Source organism: Pollachius pollachius (assembly GCF_949987615.1).
Source record: "Pollachius pollachius genome assembly, chromosome: 2".
NCBI lineage: Eukaryota > Metazoa > Chordata > Actinopteri > Gadiformes > Gadidae > Pollachius > Pollachius pollachius.
The window spans coordinates 48,051,273-48,073,513 of NC_136935.1; the positions used below are offsets into that span (position 1 = coordinate 48,051,273).

General features: G+C 47.5%; 1 protein-coding gene across 2 annotated transcripts in view; it reads left to right on the forward strand.

Moving 5' to 3' along the window:
- Positions 1-22,241, forward strand: part of LOC307071278 (sodium/potassium/calcium exchanger 3-like) — a gene marked incomplete at its 5' end in the record, with an annotated part of 44,475 nt that overhangs the window by 246 nt on the left and 21,988 nt on the right. For both annotated transcript variants that reach the window (XR_013811621.1, XM_079730260.1), the window contains one exon: positions 1,789-1,938. Coding sequence is in view for 1 of the 2 variants with exons in the window: in XM_079730260.1 (XP_079586386.1) it covers positions 1,789-1,938 (150 nt within the window). The remainder of the gene's footprint in view (positions 1-1,788; positions 1,939-22,241) is intronic.

Consider the following 22,241-nt stretch of genomic DNA (forward strand, 5'->3'; position numbering starts at 1 on the left):
CAGCATCCCCCCCCAACAGCCGTGAACCGTTATGTTGTATTATGCTTTGTGTTATACCTTTGTAACTGTTAAATGATGATACCAAGATCTCGGTGTGTGTGTGTGTGTGTGTGTGTGTGTGTGTGTGTTGTGTGTGTGCGTGTGTGTGCGTCCGTGCCTGTGTTTGCACACACCCACCCAGATAACATATAGGTTATATATAATGGTTGCATTAAAGACTTTATTGGCACGCAGAAGCAGTCTGTTTTTAACGGAATATCTCAGTTGCAGACCAACACGGTGTTTGTTTGACTACGTTAAGGGTTAACCATTAAAAGTATGCTCTGTAAACCAAGGGTATAACCGGAACTGTCTCCATGGGGGAGCAATCAGCCATCCATCCATCCAGCCCACATTAAAGACCTGCAGATAGGCCCATGTTACACAGTGTAGGTTGTAATTCGTCTCCATCCAAGCATCCATCGGGATCTATTCTTGGCAGAGAGGGGGGCTCCATGTTAGCTCAGGTGTTTCCACCGCAGAGCGGTGAAATGAGGGCAAAGTGCCCCTGGGTACTCTGTACGATCCCCGCAAAGCTAAGCTGCAAGTCCAGCTGCACTTTTTACTCCCTTTTCCTCTCACTCACTTCACTGTTTACTAAATTGATTCCTTCCCTCTCCAAGCCCCCCCCCCCCCCCCTCCCCTCTCGCTCTCCTGCCGCCCCCTCCACACACACACACACACACTACCGCCCCGCGGTGCACCGTTAGAACACTCTGCGTGATTATTGAGTCAGCGCCGGCCTAAGTGAGATGTCGTATTCATCATATTCCACGGACAGAAGGCGTGCATGAATATTCATGCGCTCATGACTTCTGCATCATCTGTGGGACTCGACGCTTTTTTATGCATGCCCTTCGCTGCTTATTGCGTATCCTGGTTACAAGGAAGTGACATGGAGCTCTGCACTGCTCTGCTTGTGCTCGTTGTGAGACCGTAGCAGACGGGGGACGACGACGACGCTTAATGCGTTTCCCCTGTTCCGATTGTGTTCTCGCAAACTCTTTAATCAGCGTGTCGGAATATCAATTAAAGTTGATAATTTATGATGCGCTTAATGAAGTTGGGCTGTATTGAAGTTTATGTGGAGGTGGGAACGTAAGCACACTCTTTCTCGTTGCACATTAATGAGAGAGAGAGAGAGAGAGAGAGAGAGAGAGAGAGAGAGAGAGAGAGAGAGAGAGAGAGAGAGAGAGAGAGAGAGAGAGAGAGAGAGAGAGAGAGAGAGAGAGAGAGAGAGAGAGAGAGAGAGAGAGAGAGAGAGAGAGAGAGAGAGAGAGAGAGAGAGAGAGAGAGAGACAATGGCACGCAATATTGGCTCCGGCAAAAGCTGCTGCAGCTTAAAGGTGATGCCAGGGGAAAAGTTCACCAAGGCAAGATAACCTCAGGGAGAAAAGTGTTGGAACAAGTCCCATTTTGCAGAGGCTGGTTGAAGCTGTTAATTTCTTTTGTGCCACTCTAAAGGAAGTGGGCTGCTTCTTTTTTTTTACAATGCAAACGGAAATACCAACCTCAGTGGCTCTCAAAAACCCTAACCCTAACGCAACTTTTTTTGAGAAACACCATTGATAAAAACATTAAAATACATTAAATAGAGCTGCACATCTTCTCACGAGCTTCTCAACATTCAACCAGCCTTCCATACCAAACGTGTTCGTAGCCGATACAGTTTCACCCTCACGTTTACAGCTTCACAGCCCCCAACCAAACACAGTGATCCCCATATGTGTTCCCTTCCTCCTGTCCCAGGCTATGACGTCTCCGGCCCCAGATCCGGGGACCAGGAGCTGTGGGGAGGAGGAGGAGGAGGAGGAGGAGGGCGGAGGTTGCTGCAGACGGACATGATGGACAACAGCAGTCTCGAGGAGGAGCAGGAGGCCAAGAACTGCACGGCTCCAGGTGAGGACGGCACGATGTGGGACACAAGAAAGAGGACACACACTCTACCCCCACCATCCCATCTACTGCAAAGTGTGTGTGTGTGTGTGTGTGTGTGTGTAGGTGTGTAGGTGTGTTTGTGTGTTTGTGCGCATGTTTGTGTGCGTTTGTGTGTGTGTGTGCGTATACCTGTGTGTGTGAGTGTAGTGCTTCTTCTATAAAGAAAGTGGGAAACAGATGATCCAGTTCATTCTGTGTGCCTGTTCCTGGCCCCAATGTGGGGTAACCCAGATAGTGGGGCAGGTATCCCATGAGCACGAGTTGTTGTCACGGGCGATGGCATTCAGGCTGTTTCGGCTCATGTCACTGGAAAATTTAACTTTGGCCGCAAGTTTTATGTAAGGATGCGGCAGGTTCCTTGCATCTAACTGTATTTTCTTCTTAAATATAATGATGTCCATCCAGCCATCTCTTCTATCCATTTATGTTTGTATCCATTTCTCTCTCTCTCTCTCTCTCTCTCTCTCTCTCTCTCATTCTCTGTCTCTCTGTCTACCCATCTATCTCGCTCTCTATCTCTCTCTCTCTGTCTTTGTCTCTGCCTCTCTCTGTCTCTCTGTCTTCCCATTTATCTCTCTTTCTCTCTCTCTCTGTCTTTTTCTCTGTCTCTCTCTGTCTCCCTCTCTCTCTCTGCATATCTGTCTGTTCTTGCCTCTCCATCTCTTGTTCCCTCACTCTTGATTTTCATCAATTCTCACTCGGTTGGCCATCCGTCTGTAACATTCCTGTTTCCATGGCAACCCCTTCACCCTATAGTAAACAAGCGGCCCCTGCTGCTGAAGGATGGTGTGCGCAAGTGATGCCTGAGTGCGTGTTTGTGTATAGTCTCACAGATCCAACTGTGGATCAACTGTAGATTAGCTTCAAACTGGTTTCCACTCTTCATGTTCCTGCGGGCATGGATTGGCTCGCCATCGATTGGAAGGGATTCATAAATAACCTTGGCTAAAATGTTAGATGTATGTTGATTACGCTGTCGTGGCTTGGATCTTCCAGAAAACGAATGAAACGGTGAAAACTCGGACGTGAACCCAGACTCCCCTCTGGCTTTAGAGGCGTTAACGTGACCTGTTGGCGTTAGTGATGGTGTCAAGGTGGTTGGCACCAATGGCAAGACTCTTCTACAGCGCTATCACCATAGTGCTGGCGCAGAAGATCGTATTGGAGGTCTCTTTAGAAATACGCCACTCAAATTGTCCGTAGCTTGAAGGAAGAACGATGTTAGTGTCCTGTATCGGACACCAACGTCCTTAGACAAAGTGTCTGTAAAAGGTGTAAAATCTGGTGTTTTGAAATCATAGTGTGGAGCCTCCATCTTGTCACTCTCGATTGAGTTTTTCTTTCCAAATCAGGGCGAATATCGTCCTGAAATGGGGAACCTGTTTTTGGACTGGTGGGACATCATGAAGAGTTATGAGGTGAACTCTGAACTCTTCATGGGATCGTCAACCTCACACCTGGGGTGATACAATCGTGGCCCTTTCAGCTGGCACCTATCAGCTACCTGAAGCACCCTTTCTCCCTCCTCTGTGCACATCGCGCTGGCATTCCCAGCCATCCCTGTCATTCCCAGCCATCCCTGTCCCTCCCTTCCCTGACGTGCAACTGCGCTTGTTTGTCTATTCTTAGAAAGGGATGGAAGGAAGTTTGATGCCCGATTGCGGGAGTAATTGCTAGGCAGGCAGGACGGGTGAAGGGGTTAAAAGGATGGACGGACGGGGTGTGTGTGCGTGTCTGCGGCTGTGTGTGCGCTTGTCTGTCTCTGCGTGCGAGCGACTGTGTGTGTGTCTTTGCGTGCGTGCGACTGTGTGTGTGTATTTCTGTGTGTGTGTGTGTGTCTGCGGCTGTGTGTGTGCGTGTCGGTGTAGGGGGGGGGGGGGGCGGGCGCCGATTGCGTAAAAAGGTGTCTGCTGCCAGTCACTTGCATAACCCACTTTTCGGGTTATTCGTTTTTTTATTTTTTGATCAGCGAGCGTTGTGATTGGCTGGTTTCGGGTCGGGGGGGCCCGGGGCCGTTGTCTTCCTCTCGTGAGCTCATTAAGCAAAATGGCCGTAATCCATCTCCCTGCTCGGTCTCTCAAGGTCGGCGCTGCCGTCTATAAAGGGAGCTTTGGTCAGGGGTCAGCCTATTCTCTAGCGCTGCCTATTACAGCGGCTCGTACGCATCCTCTCCTTCCCCTGTCCCGGGCTAAAATTAATACCCGCACCCCGCGGGGCCAAGGGCCTCCCGGGCCCCGGAGGGGCGGCTGCCATCCCAGATCACCTCTGTTGGAGAGGAGCATCGCGTCGCTTTAAATGTGAGCTGCTCTGCCTCCTGCCACGTGGCACGCACACACACACACACACACATTGAGGTGCGCACACACACACACACACACACACACACACACAGATTTCATCATGGGGAGCAAGTGAGTGAGTCATGCCCAATCTGACCTTTGAGATGTGTGCACTGGGGTCTTTAAAGTGTGTGTGTTTGTGTGTGTGTGTGTGTGTGCGGGGGGGGTGGGGAATTCTCCATGATGACACTACATTTATGAGGCATGAGCCTTCCGGTTATGTGTGTGTGTGAGTGCGTGTGTGTGTGTGTGTTTGTGTGAGTAACGGCTCGTGTGTTTGTTTGTTTGGTTTGTGTGTGTGTGTGTGTGTACGTGTACGCATGTGTGTGCCCTTGTGTGTGTGTGGGTGTGTGTGTGTGTGTGTGTGTGTGTGTGTGTGTGTGTGTGTGTGTGTGTGTGTGTGTGTGTGTGTGTGTGTGTGTGCTGGTGGCTGTCTTCCTGCCGGCTGCCCAGTCAGAGATTCTTGAGGAACAGGTTGGATCCAAATGCAGAAGCCAGCATGAAGCTCAGAGTGCATCAGCGTCCGCAGACACTCTGGGAGTCCAGCAGTTCTGTGCTCACATTGCGTCTAGCTTATTAGTGTCTTGCTGGGTCGCCGTTGGAGTCCCAAAGGGCTTCACTGGCCCTGACCCCATGCCCTTATATGGGCACGGTCGAATAGCAAGCATTTTTCTATTGGGAAAGGCAAGACATCTAAAGGAAGTGCTTGAATCAACAAAAATGGAATGGAAGGAATGGGAAATAGTTATTTTCACCTCAGTTAAATGACGCATGCGATGCAGTGATACATGTGCATTTAACTCTGTGACAGAGTTAGTTAAGTCAGGAACTGTGTGTGTGTGTGTGTGTGTGTGTGCGCGTGTGTGTGTGTGCGCGTGTGTGTGTGTGTGTGTGTGTGTGCGTGTGTGTGTGTGTGTGTGTTTCTACGAGCTAAACAACCGAAGATATTGCTTTGTGAAAGTAAGAGCTGGTTCAGCTCATTTGCGTGTAGTCCATAGCAAATCAGTCCTTCTCCTGACCTTCTCACTGGACAACAAGCGCCCGTTGTTAATGAGGTCTTTGTTACCCTGCTCTATTGTCTGGTAGGGCCACTTCTCCTCAGAGCTCCCCATAGATGCTTTGCTGGAAAATACATTTGACCATTCAAATTCACTGCTTTGAAAACAAGCAGAACTTGCGGGCAGAGTGTTTCTTTGTGACCGTTTCATTTCCGTTTTTATTGTGTTTGTGGAGCTGTGTGTGTGGTTATGTTGAGATACCTGACGCTCAGGGCAGGCAGCGTGAGTAGGGTGCAGAGTAAGGATACCCCACTTGTAAGGGGTCTCCCCTCCTCTCCTCCACCCTCCCCTCCTGCCCTCTCCTCCCCTCTCCTCCCCTCTCCTCTCCCCTCCTTTCCTCCCCTTCCCTCTCCTCCCCTCTCCTCTTCCCTCCTTTCCTCCCCTTCCCTCTCCTCCCCTCTCCTCTTCCCTCCTTTCCTCCCCTTCCCTCTCCTCCCCTCTCCTCTTCCCTCCTTTCCTCCCCTTCCCTCTCCTCCCCTCTCCTCTTCCCTCCTTTCCTCCCCTTCCCTCTCCTCCCTTCTCCTCTTCCCTCCTTTCCTCCCCTTCCCTCTCCTCCCTTCTCCTCTTCCCTCCTTTCCTCCCCTTCCCTCTCCTCCCCTCTCCTCTTCCCTCCTTTCCTCCCCTTCCCTCTCCTCCCCTCTCCTCTTCCCTCCTTTCCTCCCCTTCCCTCTCCTCCCTTCTCCTCTTCCCTCCTTTCCTCCCCTTCCCTCTCCTCCCCTCTCCTCTTCCCTCCTTTCCTCCCCTTCCCTCTCCACTCCTCTCTTCCCCTCTCCCCCCACTTCCTCTCTTCTCTTCTCCCCTCTCTTCTCTCCCCCTCTCCCCCCACTTCCTCTCCTTCCCTCTCTTCTCTTCTCCTCCCCTCTCCTCATCCCTAACTCCTCTTGTACCTTCCTCAGCCTCACCTCGATATCCCCTCTCATCTCATCTTTGCGCAGCTCAGCACCAATTTAACATTCAACTTTAAGGAGGAGAAGGGGTTTGACTTAATCAGGGCTTCATTGTAGATTGTGTGTGGGAGTGTGTGTTTGTGTTTCTGCCTGTGTTTCTTGGTAGCTATTATGTTTGACTCTGTTGGTACATAGTGTGTGTGTGTGTGTGTGTGAGTGTGTGTGTGTGGGGGGGGGGGGGGGTGGACATGTGGTGCCTCCAGAGTGCAGAGGAGGGGGAGGAGGATGGAGCTGTGTTAGACAGCCATTATGACTGGTCTGTTGTCATGGCGCATGTGATGAGTTAATTAAATCCAAATGAATGATTATACTGCTTTTAATACCTCGTCCCTTTAGTTCTCCGCTTATCCAATGTGAGAGATTCACAAGCGGGCCCAACCTTGGAATGTTTTCCTCTGAGAAATCAATCTGCAGCATTACAACATTATCTCTGTGTGGGCTGCAGCCTTCGTACCACAATAACAACAGCAGCAGCAGAAACACAATGGTAATCACAGTTTCAGATGGTGGCTGAGTTCCCTCATCCCTGTAGCCTATAGCGCGCATTGCTGCCATCCTCTGGCCTTGTTGTTGCGCAAGCACAGAACCTGTCAACCCATGGTAGGAAGCCAAGTCCTTCATCAGCAATTACTTCCAACTGCTCTGGAATTTCTACGAAAACCACCACTAGCTGACACTTTTGTTATTTGGTGCAACCCACGTGCGATTTTTGGGATCTTTGGGAAGCATAAAGTTGGCTTTGTTCAGTATGTTAGTCACGGTTGGACGTTACTGTTTAAGGAACTTTCCTTCAGTGTCTTCTCTCCAAGACACTGTGGTGTCTTGTGGTTTAATCGCTGTATTCTCTTTCTGAAGGTTAAAACAATTCTATGGAAACACAGGTGGAGAGGTTTGAGCGATATGGTTCTTTGTTGGTAGGGGGGTGAATAGAGGCCAAACAATCAAAATAAGACATTTGACGAGAGGCTCGCAGACACTAAAAGGGCATCAAGATTCTTGATGACCAAACATTTTAGCATTGATTCTCGGCCTACCTCTTTTTCATCCTGCCTTATGGTTGTAGCCCCATTTCCCCCTATTCCACCATCCCCCTGCTCCTCCTCCCCTTCTCCTCCTCCCCTCTTCTTCCTTCTCATCCTCTTTCTCCTCTACCTCGTCCTCTTCCTCCTCCTCCGCCTCCTCCCCCTCCTCTTCCTCCTCCTCTTCCTTCTCCTCCTCCCCCACTTTCTCCGCCTACCCCTCCTCTTCCTCTTCCTCCCCCCTCCCCCTCTCCAGCCCCTCTTCCTCCTCCTTCTCCTCTTCCTCATCCCCCTCCTCTTCCTCTTCCTCCCATCCTCCTCCCCCCTCCCCCTCTCCAGCCCCTCTTCCTCCTCCTTCTCCTCTTCCTCATCCCCCTCCTCTTCCTCCTCCTCCCCCTCCTCCCTCCCTCCCCCTCCTCCTTCTCCTTGCCTCACCCTCTCCTGTCCTTGTTTTTACTGCTTACCGTCACCAATAATTTGCGCTTCAGCTCCTCTGTTGTTGAATTATGTAGGCCAGGTCATCTGCTGTAAGCCAGGGGTGTTGCAGCACACCTTGAAATCCCCGTTCTGCTCCTGCAGGCGACGCTGGGCGACCTTTTGTTTGCACTTTGTTTCCAACTCTCTTATCTCTCCTCTCTCTCTCTCTCTCTCTCTCTCTCTCTCTCTCTCTCTCTCTCTCTCTCTCTCGCTCTCTCTTCTGATTCTGTCCCACTTTATTGAGTTAAGTTATTCTATTTCCTTCTACTATCATTTGGACAGTAAGAAGAGAGGGAGAGGGAGGGAGAAAGAGAGAGAGTTTTGTCATCGAGACGAGTGGTAGTAGCACTGTAACCATGATCAGTGCCTTAAAAATGGGATTTATTCTGACAGAAAATCCAGCAGAGATGCCCTTCAATATGCATCGTCCTGCTTTGGATAAATTATACCGTTTTTTGTGTTGGGTGTGTGTCTGTGTGTGTGTGTGTGTGTGTGTGTGTGTGTGCTTCCTCATGTGCCCACTGTATGGATGGCGAGGGCCACAAGTGTGTGCGTGTGCATGTGTGCATGTGCTATCCGTGTGTGGCCCTGTTGCCCCTCCCGAGTGTAACGCTCATGTGGTGCGCATGCTAGCAGCACCCAGAATCCTCGAATGTCACGTTACTCAGCACGGCAGCCAGCCCCAGTGACATGCGATGTGTCACCCTGAATCACCATCCGCCACTGAGCATGTGCAGAACACTACACCCCCCCACACACACACACACACACCAACCCCAGCCCCCCTCCCCCATCCTAGGGTGCGAGAGTACAAGCAGAAACACATTTCCTTCTCTTCCTTCTTCGTGCCGCTGTCCCTCGTGGATTTAGCGTGTTCGTTTGTTGTTGTCCTTGGGATTGTTTGTCGTTGTGGTGGTCTTCTTTACACCCTAAGAAACATGAATGATAAATGGCAACGGCATCTCAACACGGGAGGGGGGGTGGGGGTGGGGGGGGGGAGACGTCGATGACTGCGTGCGCTGACACAGGCTGTCTCGGCGCAGTGTGAACCATGGCGACGGATTGCTCAGCGGCCGAGCGCTCCGAACGCTTCTCCCTCCCCTGCTCCTCCTCCTCCTCCTCCTCCTCCTCCTCCTCCTCCTCCTCCTCCTCCTCTTCCTCCTCCCCCTCCCCCTCCTCCTCCTCCTCCTCCCTGACGCTGGAGTCGATCCTTCTAGAACTCTCCCCCCTTCCGCCATATGGTGCCGGGGCTAAAGTTCAGCAGCTATTAAAAGGTGGGCAGGCGTTTAGTCTTTTTTCCTCTTGTTACACGAACCAGCCATCCAGTGTCGCTCTCTTGATTCAACGTCTGCCTCTCCGGTGTTTGGTCCGCTCTGACGAGGAACTATATGTTGATTAAAGTAACTTTAGTGGCCCAAAAAATGTTTTGGGTTTTACCTTTAACCCCTAAATCCTGTGTTCCAATTTGCCACACGGAGAAAGCAGTTGATGCAGTGTCAGGCTCGCAGTTTGTGTCTGAAAAAAATCCATGGAGAGAGAGTTTGACTGTCCAATGCTGCCGGTATTTAGTGTAAATAAAATATAATACATAATAAGGGTGCAAGCGTAGTCAAAGGTCCAAAGCAAAGGCTGCAGCAGGCTTCACAGGCTCACAGATCACAGACTGCACGGTTAATGACGGTGTCCGCTGTCCCGCCTTCTCCCCGCCATGCGTTATCGTCAGCCATTTAAAGGCTAACACCGTCACCACCTGAAGCGGAGTGCACACTCACACAATTCCGGACAAAAGGACAAAATAAGTGAGTCATGCAAAACATAAAAAACGAAAATGCAGCTCCCACAGTAACCCTGAAGGTAAAAGATAAAAAAAGCCCCCCCCCCCCGTCCAAAGCCTTCGGAAGAACAGTTGTGTTGGATTTTGAAAGTCAATAAGAATACTGCGACGTGTTCTGAGCAGCAGCTCTTTGTTGACACACTCGACAGCTGATTCTGTATTTTTCCATAGTTTTATCGAGGCCATTTTATATTGTGTTTTCTAAATCGGGAGGAAAATAGGAATTATCCAGGGCCATTGCACTTACACTTCCCTGCATGAGTGCCCCTTGTCTGGAACCGAAACGAACGCATGTGGCAGCTGTGGCATGTTTTCTGTTTCTGTGTGTGATTTGTTTTCTGTCGTATGTTCTCATTTAGGCTTGGAACTCTCAAATACTTGTTGTGAAAGGTAGAGAAATCGTACCGCAACTGAAATCTTTTCGTCACACTATCTTTAAAACGTGTCTCAATACGTATCTTTGGACAGAAATCCCATAAACGTTCACTCGTCAAAGCAATCTTCCGACACACGTGTTTTTGATCTTCCTCCTCGCTTATCTTTTATGCATTTTCAAAGAAAACCTTTCATCATCCGTCTCGATCCCAATCACATCTGATTAGGGCCATATCTCATGCCGCACACACGAACATACACACACACACACACACACACACACACACTAAAATTCCCCACTGTGCCTAACCAGGCGAATGCAAGAGGAGCAAATCAGTAGCATTCATAATTGGCTCACTAGTTTCCTGCAGACAGCGACCTGAAGGAAGTGAACAGAGGGTGAACTCCTGTTGCATGTGTGGCGTCTAATAGCCGGCGAATTAGCAGGGAGTTAATGAACGCCATGTTTACATCGTCGCCGCTGAGTAATCAAGTAAAGAGAAGAAGGCGAGAAAAAAAGTGGTTTCCCCTTGTTTTTTGTTTTACTCGAATAGTAGTTGGGTGAAATCCAACCACGAGCTGTCTGATTAAGTTCTAACTAGAATATTTGGAAAGAATAGCCAAAAGTTGGAGAAGTAAACTGTCAAGGAAACGGTTCATTAATGTCCTCTTCCTCCACGTATTTATCTCCCTCTCCTTTACAGTGTCTACACTGTAAGTCCTACACTGTCTTGTAAGAAATTATTCTTACTTTTCGATAATTGTAGAAACTGTAATTAGCGCAACATTAAACATTCAGGGGAAGAACAAGGATGCGCACGTGTACCTGAACAGCAACTGTGTTTCTCGGACTTCAAGAGGAAGGAAAAAAAGCAACGCCTGTGTTAAATACTAATAATGATCATGTATGCTGACGAAAGCCACTGTAGGGCTCTGTAATGTATTTAAGTGGTTCCTAAACCACTGTGATCTGCCCTCATGAGGGATGCAGAGGAGGAAACCACCAGCCGTTCACCTTAATATACTCCTGATGATGAAGAGAGGAAAGCAAGGAGCTGCTGAGGGGAAAGATGCAGATGAGAGAGTGAGAGAAGGAGTGAATGTGAGATATCCAGATATCCTGATGAATTCCATTGTGCCAGCTGTGTCAATTTCATTACACAGCCTTAAACACACAATGACACACACACACACACACACACACACACACACACACACACACACACACACACACACACACACACACCATCAGACACACACATGCGCACGCACCATCACACACACATAATGACACATATATCACAGCCGAGAGCTTTTTGCCCATTTTGTTGCATAAGCCTTCCGGCTCAGAGCTGGGGGGGGAAAGTGGCATCGCAAGAAGGAGAGCTATTGGGGAGTGACTTCTGGGCTTGTGCTTCGGCAGCAGAAATGACTCTTTTAAATGTTTGTTATTTTCTCACCCTTTGCCGCTTAAAAAAGCACGAGCTCCATAACTTTCACTCCACGTTGAGAACTCCCAGCTGCCTGACGTCATGCCCTCTGGAGAGGTGGTCTGTGTGTCCGCGCCCCAACCGCCCAGGCTGATTAACCCCCGGGGGCACCACTGGAGGTGGCCGGCCCAGATCATAACGAGTAGCCTCTTAACGCAAGGGTACGCACTTTATTTAGGAAGCGTTTTTGTATTTGGTCAAAATTCTTTACATCCTGACAGCAATGAATGAATAAAATCATCAGACACATTTTTTTTGAAGTAAAAAATAAGCTTGCGCAAATGTTCCATTTGCTCCGGATGGAACGATTGGACGGCCTACCTGTCCGTCTACCTGGTTACCTGGCAACCATGCACACACTCCGCCCGTGCACTCAATTCGCTTGACCAGAGTCTTCCACAAGGCTGCACAGACCTTTTGCTAAAGCTAGCTAGCTGGTCACATGTTTTGGGGCAGGGGCTTTGGCCTAAATGGAGGAGAGGGATTTTTGGGGTCAGAATACTTTTAAAATCTTGCTTACTCTGGCTGGTTTCTTCAAGTTGCCTACCCCAGCTTTTATCACACTTGTATGTTTTACTCACAAATGTACGTTGTTGATAACTGACGTGAACTTCAAAGGGTCCGATTGCCTGGTTGACGGATCCGTTTTGTGTGTTCTTTGATAGCTTCCAGTTTCACAAAACGAGTATTGACCAATACACTTTTTAATGAGCCACAGCTCTGAATACCTACCAACTCTCTCTCTCTCTCACAAAAGAAACACAAAAACACACACACGCACACACACAAACACACAGACAGCTTCTGACAGGGAGGGGGACAGTAAAATATGATACCACTCTCTGTGGATCACACGTGATTAACAAATGAGATATGCAACAGCCCTGTCTTCCGGCTTCGTGAGCAAATTGCGTATTAATGTAGTGCGCCCAGTGCGTTAGGGCAGCACTAAACACATCAGGCATCAGATGATGAGAGAGAGAGAGAGAGAGAGAGAGAGAGAGAGGGAGAGAGAGAGCGAGAGAGAGAGAGAGGGAGAGGGAGAGAGGGAGAGGGAGAGAGAGAGAGAGAGAGAGAGAGGGAGAGGGAGAGAGAGAGAGCGAGAGAGAGAGCGATCTCTGTCAACAGATGAGATGAAGAAAGGGGATCTGGGAACAAAAGAAAGACAAGGGAGAAACGTAAGGAAATCGAAACGGCTGTGTGGAATTGTACGGACTTGTCAGACATGTGGGCAATCTTTTCTCGTTACAATCCCTGCAGTTTTACTCATCTTTTCAATACCACGTCCGGACAGACACCGGAAATGAAACGGCATTGGTGGTGACGGCAGCACGGTGGTTCATTTGGAAGGTGGACAGAGTGGAGCGGTGATAGTTTCTCCAGGATGCATGGTATATAACGTCTACAAGTTCACCTTTACAATATATTAGTTTGAGATGCATTAAGACGCTGCATGCATCGCCGGGTCGACCGCTGTGCTCTTGAGCACGGCAAGGTTAAGACACACCGCAAGGTATCTGGCAGCATTAAACATTCTTTCTCCTTGGCCCGCACTGCAAGTCTGTTGGGTGAGGCATTATATAATGCAGCACACTGGGTCAAAGGTTAAATCTTTTCGACTTCGATATCGAGAGAAAGAGAGAGAGAGAGGCAGAGAGAGAGAGAGGCAGAGAGAGAGAGAGGCAGAGAGAGAGAGAGAGAGGCAGAGATGGAGAGAGAGAGAGGCAGAGAGAGAGAGAGAGAGAGAGAGAGGCTGAGAGAGAGAGAGAGGCAGAGAGAGACAGAGGCAGAGAGAGAGGGGCAGAGAGAGAGAGAGAGGTAGAGAGAGAGAGAGAGGCAGAGAGAGGCAAAGAGAGTGGCAGAGGGAGAGAGATAGGCAGAGAGAGAGAGAGAGAGAGAGAGAGACAGAGAGGGGACGGATGGAGGGGGAGAGGGAGAGAGAGAAAGGGGGAGACAGAGAGAAGAGGTGGAGCTTAATAGGGGACTGACCATCCGGACCATGATCTAGGAAAGGCCAGCGATCCACTAGAGAGAGAGAGAGAGAGAGAGAGCGAGAGACAGCAAGAATACAGTATGCTAATATAGTAATCGAGTCTTGTCATTGTGACTCGTGGCAGTACCACCGTAGCACAGAGTCACCGATTCTAAAACTAATTGTAGGGTTCCTTTTTTGGAGGGGGGGGGGGGGGCAGGGGCATCTGGCATGAGATGTGACCGATGGTCGTATTGGCTCGCTGATCAATGTGAAGGAGTGAAGGAAACGGAAAGGTGGGCGTACAGCAGGGGGGGGGGGGGGGGTCGCCCTCATTCATCCATGTTCTTCCTGCCCCAGCGTGCGCCGATCAAAGCCAGGGGCTGTCAGAGCTGGTTCCGTCGGCCACCGCGCGGTTAATGGAACTGGCGTGAGATGAAAACATGGCGGTGGCGGCGCTGGTGGCGTGGCGCTCGGGCCTGCAGAGAGATAGCGGAGCGTTGCGTGAGCACGGCCCAGCTGGCTGAAGGCTGATTGCTGATTGATCTGGTAGCTGTGGCTGATTGGGCCGACACAGGAGAAACAGGGAGACTGTGATGATTGCAGAAAAATTGAAAATAAATGGAGGCCGGCCCACCGAGTGTGATTCTGTGTACGTGCTCGTGTTTGTGTTTGTGTGTGTACTGTATGTGTGTGTCTGTGTGTCTGTGTGTGTGTGTGTGTGTGTGTGTGTGTGTGTGTGTGTGTGTGTGTGTGTTATAGCTACAATTAATGCACGACAATGCATGTCTAATGTTGCATTTTCGCGTTACATCCACCAATGTCTACCATAAGTTTGTTTTTGGGGCATACATACTTCTGTTTAAGCACTTATTTCACCTTGCGTCCCTCTATCGCCTTCCTTTCCTCTCGGCCTTTCAGTCTTTGAAGCCCTCCGTTTGATTATATAGCTCTCCTTCTCTCTCTCCATCTCTCCCTGTCTTTCCCTCACCTTCCTTATTAACGTAGAGTCATCCGCCTTGCATCGAGCGACCGGAAATAACCTAATTTCACACGCAGTCATCCACCCAGTTCATCTTTCACACTGCTGACATGTGCTCAGTCACCTCTTTTCTTGTGCTTTCTGTTTTACCAAGAACCCCTTTCGTTTGGCTTCTACGTCATCTCTGTTACACCGCGTCCCCCCCCCGCTGTTTCTCTGCAATCTCCCAGAGCCCTGACCGATGTACAGCATCAACACCTGTGCAATGCATGTTGGGTAATGTCTCCATTAGGGGTCGACGTTGAAGCGCCGAGCGGTAGTTAGTTAGCGGTTAGCCCTGCCCACCTTCCTCCCGCTTGCCACTTAAACCCACTTAGCCCCAACCGTACACACACTCTGTTGCCATGGAGCACGGCTTCGCTTGCTTCACTATGTGGCAGGCTCAGTCAGTCTGCTTCCACGCTCGCCCTCTCTCTCTCTCTCTCTCTCTCTCTCTCTCTCTCTCTCTCTCTCTCTCTCTCTCTCTCTCGCAATTCTTTCTCTGTCCCTCCCTCCATCCCTAAGTCACACTCACCCGTTGACTCACTCACTCACTTACCCACGCACACACACCAAACCGCACGCACCCAATCACGCAGCGATCCATGATGTTCGCCAGGCACCTATGTTGATTTGTTGCGCATAATTGTGGAAACCTTCATTATGCTAAAGTATACTGTAGCATGCGGCCGTATCGCTGGTTATGAACATCATCAACATATTTAAATGTCATTTAGATGGAGTCTATAGGTGCTTGTCTTGTGCCATGCGTACTTGTGTTACTTCCACTAGGCGGACCTTTACAGCACTCCAGGGGCTCACGATTCGTTCTGAAAGGTGTCAGGGGTATTGATGAGGTATTCTGACGTCCCCATGTGTGGTGTGAGAGTCTCCTGTCGCAGCTTGTCATGTAATGTAATGATTAAGGAGCGGGTGACTCAGCCTTTCAGGGTGAGCGGTGATATAATAAGACGTAAGCGTGTTATGCAGCTGAAACGATCGGACATCTGGATGCCCACTGTTTCTGCTGCTTAAAAATAGGGTTTTTACTCTTTGAGTGACTGTTTGACAGCTGGGACTGAGAAGTCTTATTGTTGTACATTCCGGCCCATATTTCTCAGCGGTGTTTAGTGGGATTGTTAACAGTGAGAATGATTTATATGTATTTTATCGGGATTTTTTTAAATGATATTTTCTGATCTGTGATTTGGATCTAGGGCTGAATAGACTCCTAAGAAACAGGTCTGAAAGCTTTGTACACGTACAGTGTTGCTGCCTACAGCAGAGAGTGCAGCAATGAGAATATCCACGACTATTGAGCGGAATTGAGCTGAATTGAGTTGATTGAATTTAAATGAATTTAACTTAATAAAATGTAATCAAATAAAATGTAATTTAAATTGCATTATAGACAGGCAGGTGGTTGGAATGTGCCAATGTGTGTTTGTCTGTGTGTGTGTATATTTGTGTGTGTGTGTGTGTGTGGTTGTGAATGTGTGTGTGTGTGTGTGTGTGTGTGTGTGTGTGTGTGTGTGTGTGTGTGTGTGTGTGTGTGTGTCCCGTGTCTTCCTGCAGTGCGGTGCAAGGGCATCAACCTGGACAGCAGAGAGCGCCATTGGTTGATACTCAGCAAGCACATGTGTGGTCGTTCTCTCCTCTCTGTCACCACGCCGTGCACACACCTGACAGGTCGAAGTCAGCTGTCGACCCCTTTGCCCCGCCTCCTGGGTTAAAGTGGAGTAGGCCTACCGTTGACGAAACACAGCCACCTGCCCCCGCCCACTTCTCATGACCCCCTGCATTTCATTGGCTAATAGTCGTCGTCATTAGCCACTTTACTTATGGCAATTTTTTGTATGCTTGTCCTCGTGACTTTGGCACAGTGACGTGGAATGATGAGGGGTTTGGATTTCTTTTTTTTATGGGAGGTGTTTCCATGCTGGATAATGGAAAATAAAATTTGGATAATGACTTCAAGCAGCTTTTCTGAATGGATGTTACTTTGTTCTTTGTGAGAGATGCTTATCGTGCAAGATGTTTGCTCCCATGATAAATTATATGAGTGAGTGTTGAACACCTCTTTGAATTCTTCGAAGGTATAATATGTAACGTTTCCCCATTAAAATCTCTAAAAACTAAAATATATTATCCTGGTGGCGCATTTATCTTCTATTTTTAATCCATCAGAGAGAACAACAACCTCTGTGATCGATATTGTTTCCCACACATAGAATTAACTTTGGCGGGTCGTTTGTTTTGAGTATCTGCGGACATCTATTGTTATTATAAAAATATCTATCCATCTGAGAGAAAGGCGCCCTCCAGTTTTTCTCATTTATTAAAATTCAGGTTTTTTTGTGGGTAAATCTTGCTTCATTGCAGAACTGCACGCAACAAATTGATCTGCTCTCTCGCCAACACACTGACAACAAACGTCTGTGAACAGCCCCTCCTCTCTGAGAACCAAACCAAACATGCACACGATGAAGGATTGTTGTTGGCTTTTCCCCGCAGAGAAGACGGCTGGCTGAAATCGTTAATTGAATCAATCTGGAGTTCACAAATCAATATTAGGGATGCCAGAGATACCAATAAACTCCAATCAAATACACAACCTTAATCTCAACGAGTATTCGTGTATTCGGTTTGTAGGCACTGTTTTGGGTGTGACAAAAGTCAGTGTTTTTCCAACGTAGACATATAAAGAGTCAGTTGACTATTATACACAGTATATGTTAAGTCAGTTTAACATGTATTATTTACAGTCTATGTTAAGTCTACATTACCTGTATTTTACACAGTCTACGTTAAGGCAGTTTAACCAGTTGAATTAAGTTGTTGCTGTAGTAGAGCTAGTGGGATCATCTCATCTCATTTAATGGCATTAAAGTATGTTATGTTCTTCCATTAGACTGAAATGACATAACAGGACTAAACGTAACGCAAATAAAACTTAAACTTGCCCTCGTCAGAAAGAAGACAACAACTCCAATGATGCCCCACTTAGTTCACAAGGTCATCAAACTATGCCTTTCGTTATTTTTTTGGTTGAGCAATCCCTGGGGACTACATTTATATACCGTTGAAGGTTACAATTTAAAGCATTCAATTGTTACGTCTTCAGCAACCGAAAATTACAAACAAACTGGTTTCGAGGCTCCGATGAAAACTTCCAAGAATCATTTGAAATGGAGCTCAGCCCAGACTTTTGGCTGTCCTCAGAGACGCAGTTGAACACGTTGGCAGAACAGACGTGGATACGACGACGGAAAAAGGCGATGTCTTTAGCCTGTGTCGAGACAGAGACGTTGTTCTGCTCTGTTTACACACTGGACGGCCGGCACCTTGGCTGGTTCCCCTCTGCCGTTTGCTCGTGCTGTCAGCGGCAAACTTTAAACGCTTCCAGCTGTAGTGCTGAGCGATGGCGATTCACTTCAATGCTTTTCCTTCCATTGACTTGTTTGTTTATTTGCCTGTGTGCAACTTATTAGCTGGAGCATTCGTCTCTGCATCGTGTCGTGTCTTTAGGATGTCGAGGCTCGGGAACAAAGTGTGGCGGGAGGACTGCGTTCAGTCGCACGTCCGCTGAGGGAGGCAAATAGGTCAGCTGTTGTGAGCACAGGCGAGAACAGGCGGTGAAGAACACAGCACTGGGAGAAGAGAAAGTGGTGTCTGTTTTTAAAGCTAGGGCCGGCTCACCATGGTGCTGATCTGTTGGAGTTTGGCTAGAGATATGTGTATGCATTTTTTTATATGCATGTTTTTTCCCCCGCTAAGCTAAAACGGTAACTAAATGGCAAGTACACATAATCAATAACAAATGGACACCTGGCCTGGATAGTTATAGCCTCCAGGCGCTATTCTGGGGATTGCATAAGTGGTTCCGTTACTGACGGTAAATATGCGCCTTCACACTGTGGATGCAGTGAAGCCGTGGGCTGCGGGCGCCCAATTAGTACGTCGGCTCTACTTCTACGATGGACGCCGTGCTACACTAACGTTGTTTTGTATCTTCGACTCGAAGGGGACGCGCTACATTTTCCTCAAACAAAATAAGTAGTGGAGCGTTCCTATTCATTCAAATCCTAAGAATTTTACCTTCCACCTCTTAACTATAAGTCAAGTACCTGACCACTACCCCCCAGGCCTACAGCAGCTGGATCTCTTGTACTCGCGGAACGCAACCCCAGACTCAGAGGGATCCGGACATCGTTTGAACTCACGGGAGACTCATGGACCTCGCCTGTGCCAAGTCCGCCCTCCAGAATAGGAACGTCTATTTGTCAATAACCCCTTTGATTAAGTGAAACCATCTTGCAATGTTGCTCCCACTCGTGTACATTGGCCGTCTGCAGGCGTCTTATTTGGTACACTCGGCCAACGGTTTCCGACTGTTTCCGACTGTGATCCAGACATGCGGTGCACCTGTCAAGTACAAGAAGATGATGGCGATAGACTGTAGCTCTGAGGCCGGGGCACCGGGTGAGCGGGGGTGATGGTTAACAGATGGATCACGTGTGAGTCATTGATCCTGGGGACCGACAGTGTGCGGCTGGAGTGGAGTTGTAGGTGCAGAGACACAGACAGAAGAGAGAGAGAGAGGGAGCTTTGGGGATAGGGGTGGAGGTCCAAACGTCACATTCTTAATGTGACACTTTTTTTCTGATTTCTTTTCGCACAACTTTTCACAACTTTCTCCCCCCCTCCCTCTCTCTCTTTCTCTTTCTCTTTCAGTCTCAATTCCACACACATTTATTGCCCCTCTGTTCTCCCTGTCTCCTCATGCCCGGTAGTGGGGGAGGCTTACCTCATATGGCACTAAAATCGTTCACTTCTGGATAATGTTTTGAGATTTGCACCATAGCTAATCCAAGATGGCCGCCTGTTGTAAAAGATAATACATGCCTCAGATCTTGTATAGGTTGTTTGCAGATAAAGTCACACCAGTGGAACGAACGCTGGATATACAATACTTTTCGTGACAACAATAAATATGGTTCATGTGGTGGTTGTTCAAATCGAGACAAAATAAAGAGTATGCAAAATTGTTCAGAACAAAGGAACAAGAACAAATGCAAAAAAAAATTTTTGTTTTATTTCTTAAACTGTGGATTGATTCAATTAGTGATTTGGCCAGCTGTCTCCTCTGCCGGGAAAAGACAATAATCCTTCATCCCGCTCGTGATCATGTTTTGATTGTGTGCACGGAGAGGAGGGGCTATTTACAGACTGTGTTGCCTGCAGCTCTACAATGAAGCTAGATTTTACCCATTAAAATGTAATTAAATGTATGGGAAACACTATCAATCTCGCATGGTGTTGTTCTCTCGGACTGATACTTAATGTTATCACCCGCCCAATTAAAGTCTGTGTGGCAAACCCTGCATTAGCTTGGTGGCTGGCATGAGCCGCTTGTTAAAGAAGCATATCCCAGTAAGATAGATCAATGTTCAAATATCATATCAATAAACAAGGTCTCTACTGGTTTACTGTTTTTGGATGTTTCCCCAGATATGAGGTGGTAAAGGTCATAAGAGGGATAAAGGTCATAGGATGCCATTGATACCAATTTTTTTTATTGTAAGGGGGAAATGTTACATATTATGCATTCAAAATTTTCGCCTCAACTCACAATTCTGGATTATAATGGCTTCAAGGTTGATCGCCAGTAGATCAATTAGTTATCATTTAATTCAACTGCAGCATTACAAAACTAAAATATCTCTATAATTTACAACTAGACACTTATCTCAACATGTGCTTTGTTCTTCTTCTGATTTGTTTCTAAACAATGCTCACATTTTACACAAAGAAGAATCCAGTAGGAGGCAAAACATACTACTTTCGACTTTGATCTAAAAAATACTATATTTGGCAATGATTACAATAAGAAACAATGAAATGAAAACCGATTATCCCAAACGAAATCCAACGAAAATGCTGTCGTTATCAGCAGTCGCAAAGAAGTCATTTCGACCAGGGCCATATACAGAAACCCAGACGTTATCATTTTTCTCTAATTTGACAACACAGCTGACAGTTGATACTTGGCTGCACTTATCAGGCAGACTGGTGTCATACATTGTCACTACAATCTCACCATTCTTTCGTATGGCACATTGGCCCCCGCCATACACAGACATGTGCACCATGAAGTGATAATAGCCCTTCCGAGGGCAGGTGAAAATGCCGCTTTCATTGTTGTAGGCCCGAGCTGTGTTCACGGAGATGTCGGCGAACTTCAGGATTCCAGTATGGGTCGGGTAGCTGTCTGCCACAGCCAGTTTGGCTGTGAAGGCAACGACTCCATCTAGAATGGCCGGAAGAAGTAAATAAGATGATGGATGGCCAACATATATGTCCATCATTATGTATAAACAAACAAGAAAGGAGTTACAAAATCAGGGGTAAAGCAAGTGTCAAAACACTAAAGGCAGCCAAGAATAGCCACAATCTTAGCGTGAAATATAGGCCTACAAGCAGATGTAAAGAAAATGAAATGGTATTAATCTTCTAAGCATATACAGTGCCGACATGTATAAAAGATCTTTGATAAACGTACCAGTTCAATTATGGAAACCTTTTGAACACTGACCATAAAGCAGACAATGAAATAATTACAATTACACATTACAATGATGAAAGTGAGCATTTAAAACAAAAGTTACAAATAGGCGATCAGATTTTCTTTCAATGGAGGAATTATAGCATAGGGTGGCAAATAAGGCCTTAATGCTTGTAAAAAGATTTAAAAACTATGACGTTAAGATGCCGTTAGATGATAAACAACTGCAACTCACCATGATGGGCATCACGACTGGCTCCCCCCGTGGCCTGTGTCTGCTTGCCCTGGCTCCATGTTTAAAGGCTTCTTCCTCTTCTTCAGCAGCCGACGACAACTTTGTCCTTCTGTAATAAAATGCAAGTCTCAATAAATAATTGTATGTTTTGCACAATGTAGCTGATTAAGTTGAACCTGATCCTTCAGAGAGGCCTTGAGGTCGCAAAGTGCTTCTCACCTTATGTTGGTTTGCAGAAGAATGCCGATTGCATTGCATGACGCCAATGCCTTGCTGCATTGTAGGTTGATAAATAGATAGATAGATAGATATAGATAGATAGATAGATAGATAGATAGATAGATAGATAGATAGATAGATAGATAGATAGATAGATAGATAGATCCATACGTACATACATTCATGCATACATACAAACATCTATACACCTATATATCTATGCATGATGTATGTATGCATGCATACATGCATATATGATACATGCATGCATGCATACATACATACATACATAAATACATACATACATACACACACATATTCATACATACAAACATACATACATACGCTTTAAAACCTCTTTTAAATGTTATTAAATAAAAGTAGAAGTTTACCAAAACCTCCTCTCCTTCTACTTCTGTCACGGACGGTGTGTCAGTGGCCGCTGAAATGATTTTCTCATCTGACTGAACTTCATAGGTCATTCAGTCCTCGCTTGCAACGATCCACTGCATGTCGTCAGTTGGAGTGTGTATCGATGGAAGAATTAAAAATATAGCGTGGATTGTGCGTTGCCTCTCCTCTCCCGACACAGAGGGGAGTCATCATGGGGGCCTTTGGGGCAGGAACGACCCCCTGTAAAGGTGTTTACCGCTGCGATGCTGAAGGATGCCTTGTTGCAGCAATGCCTTGTTGCATTGCTCCGTTGTGCAAGG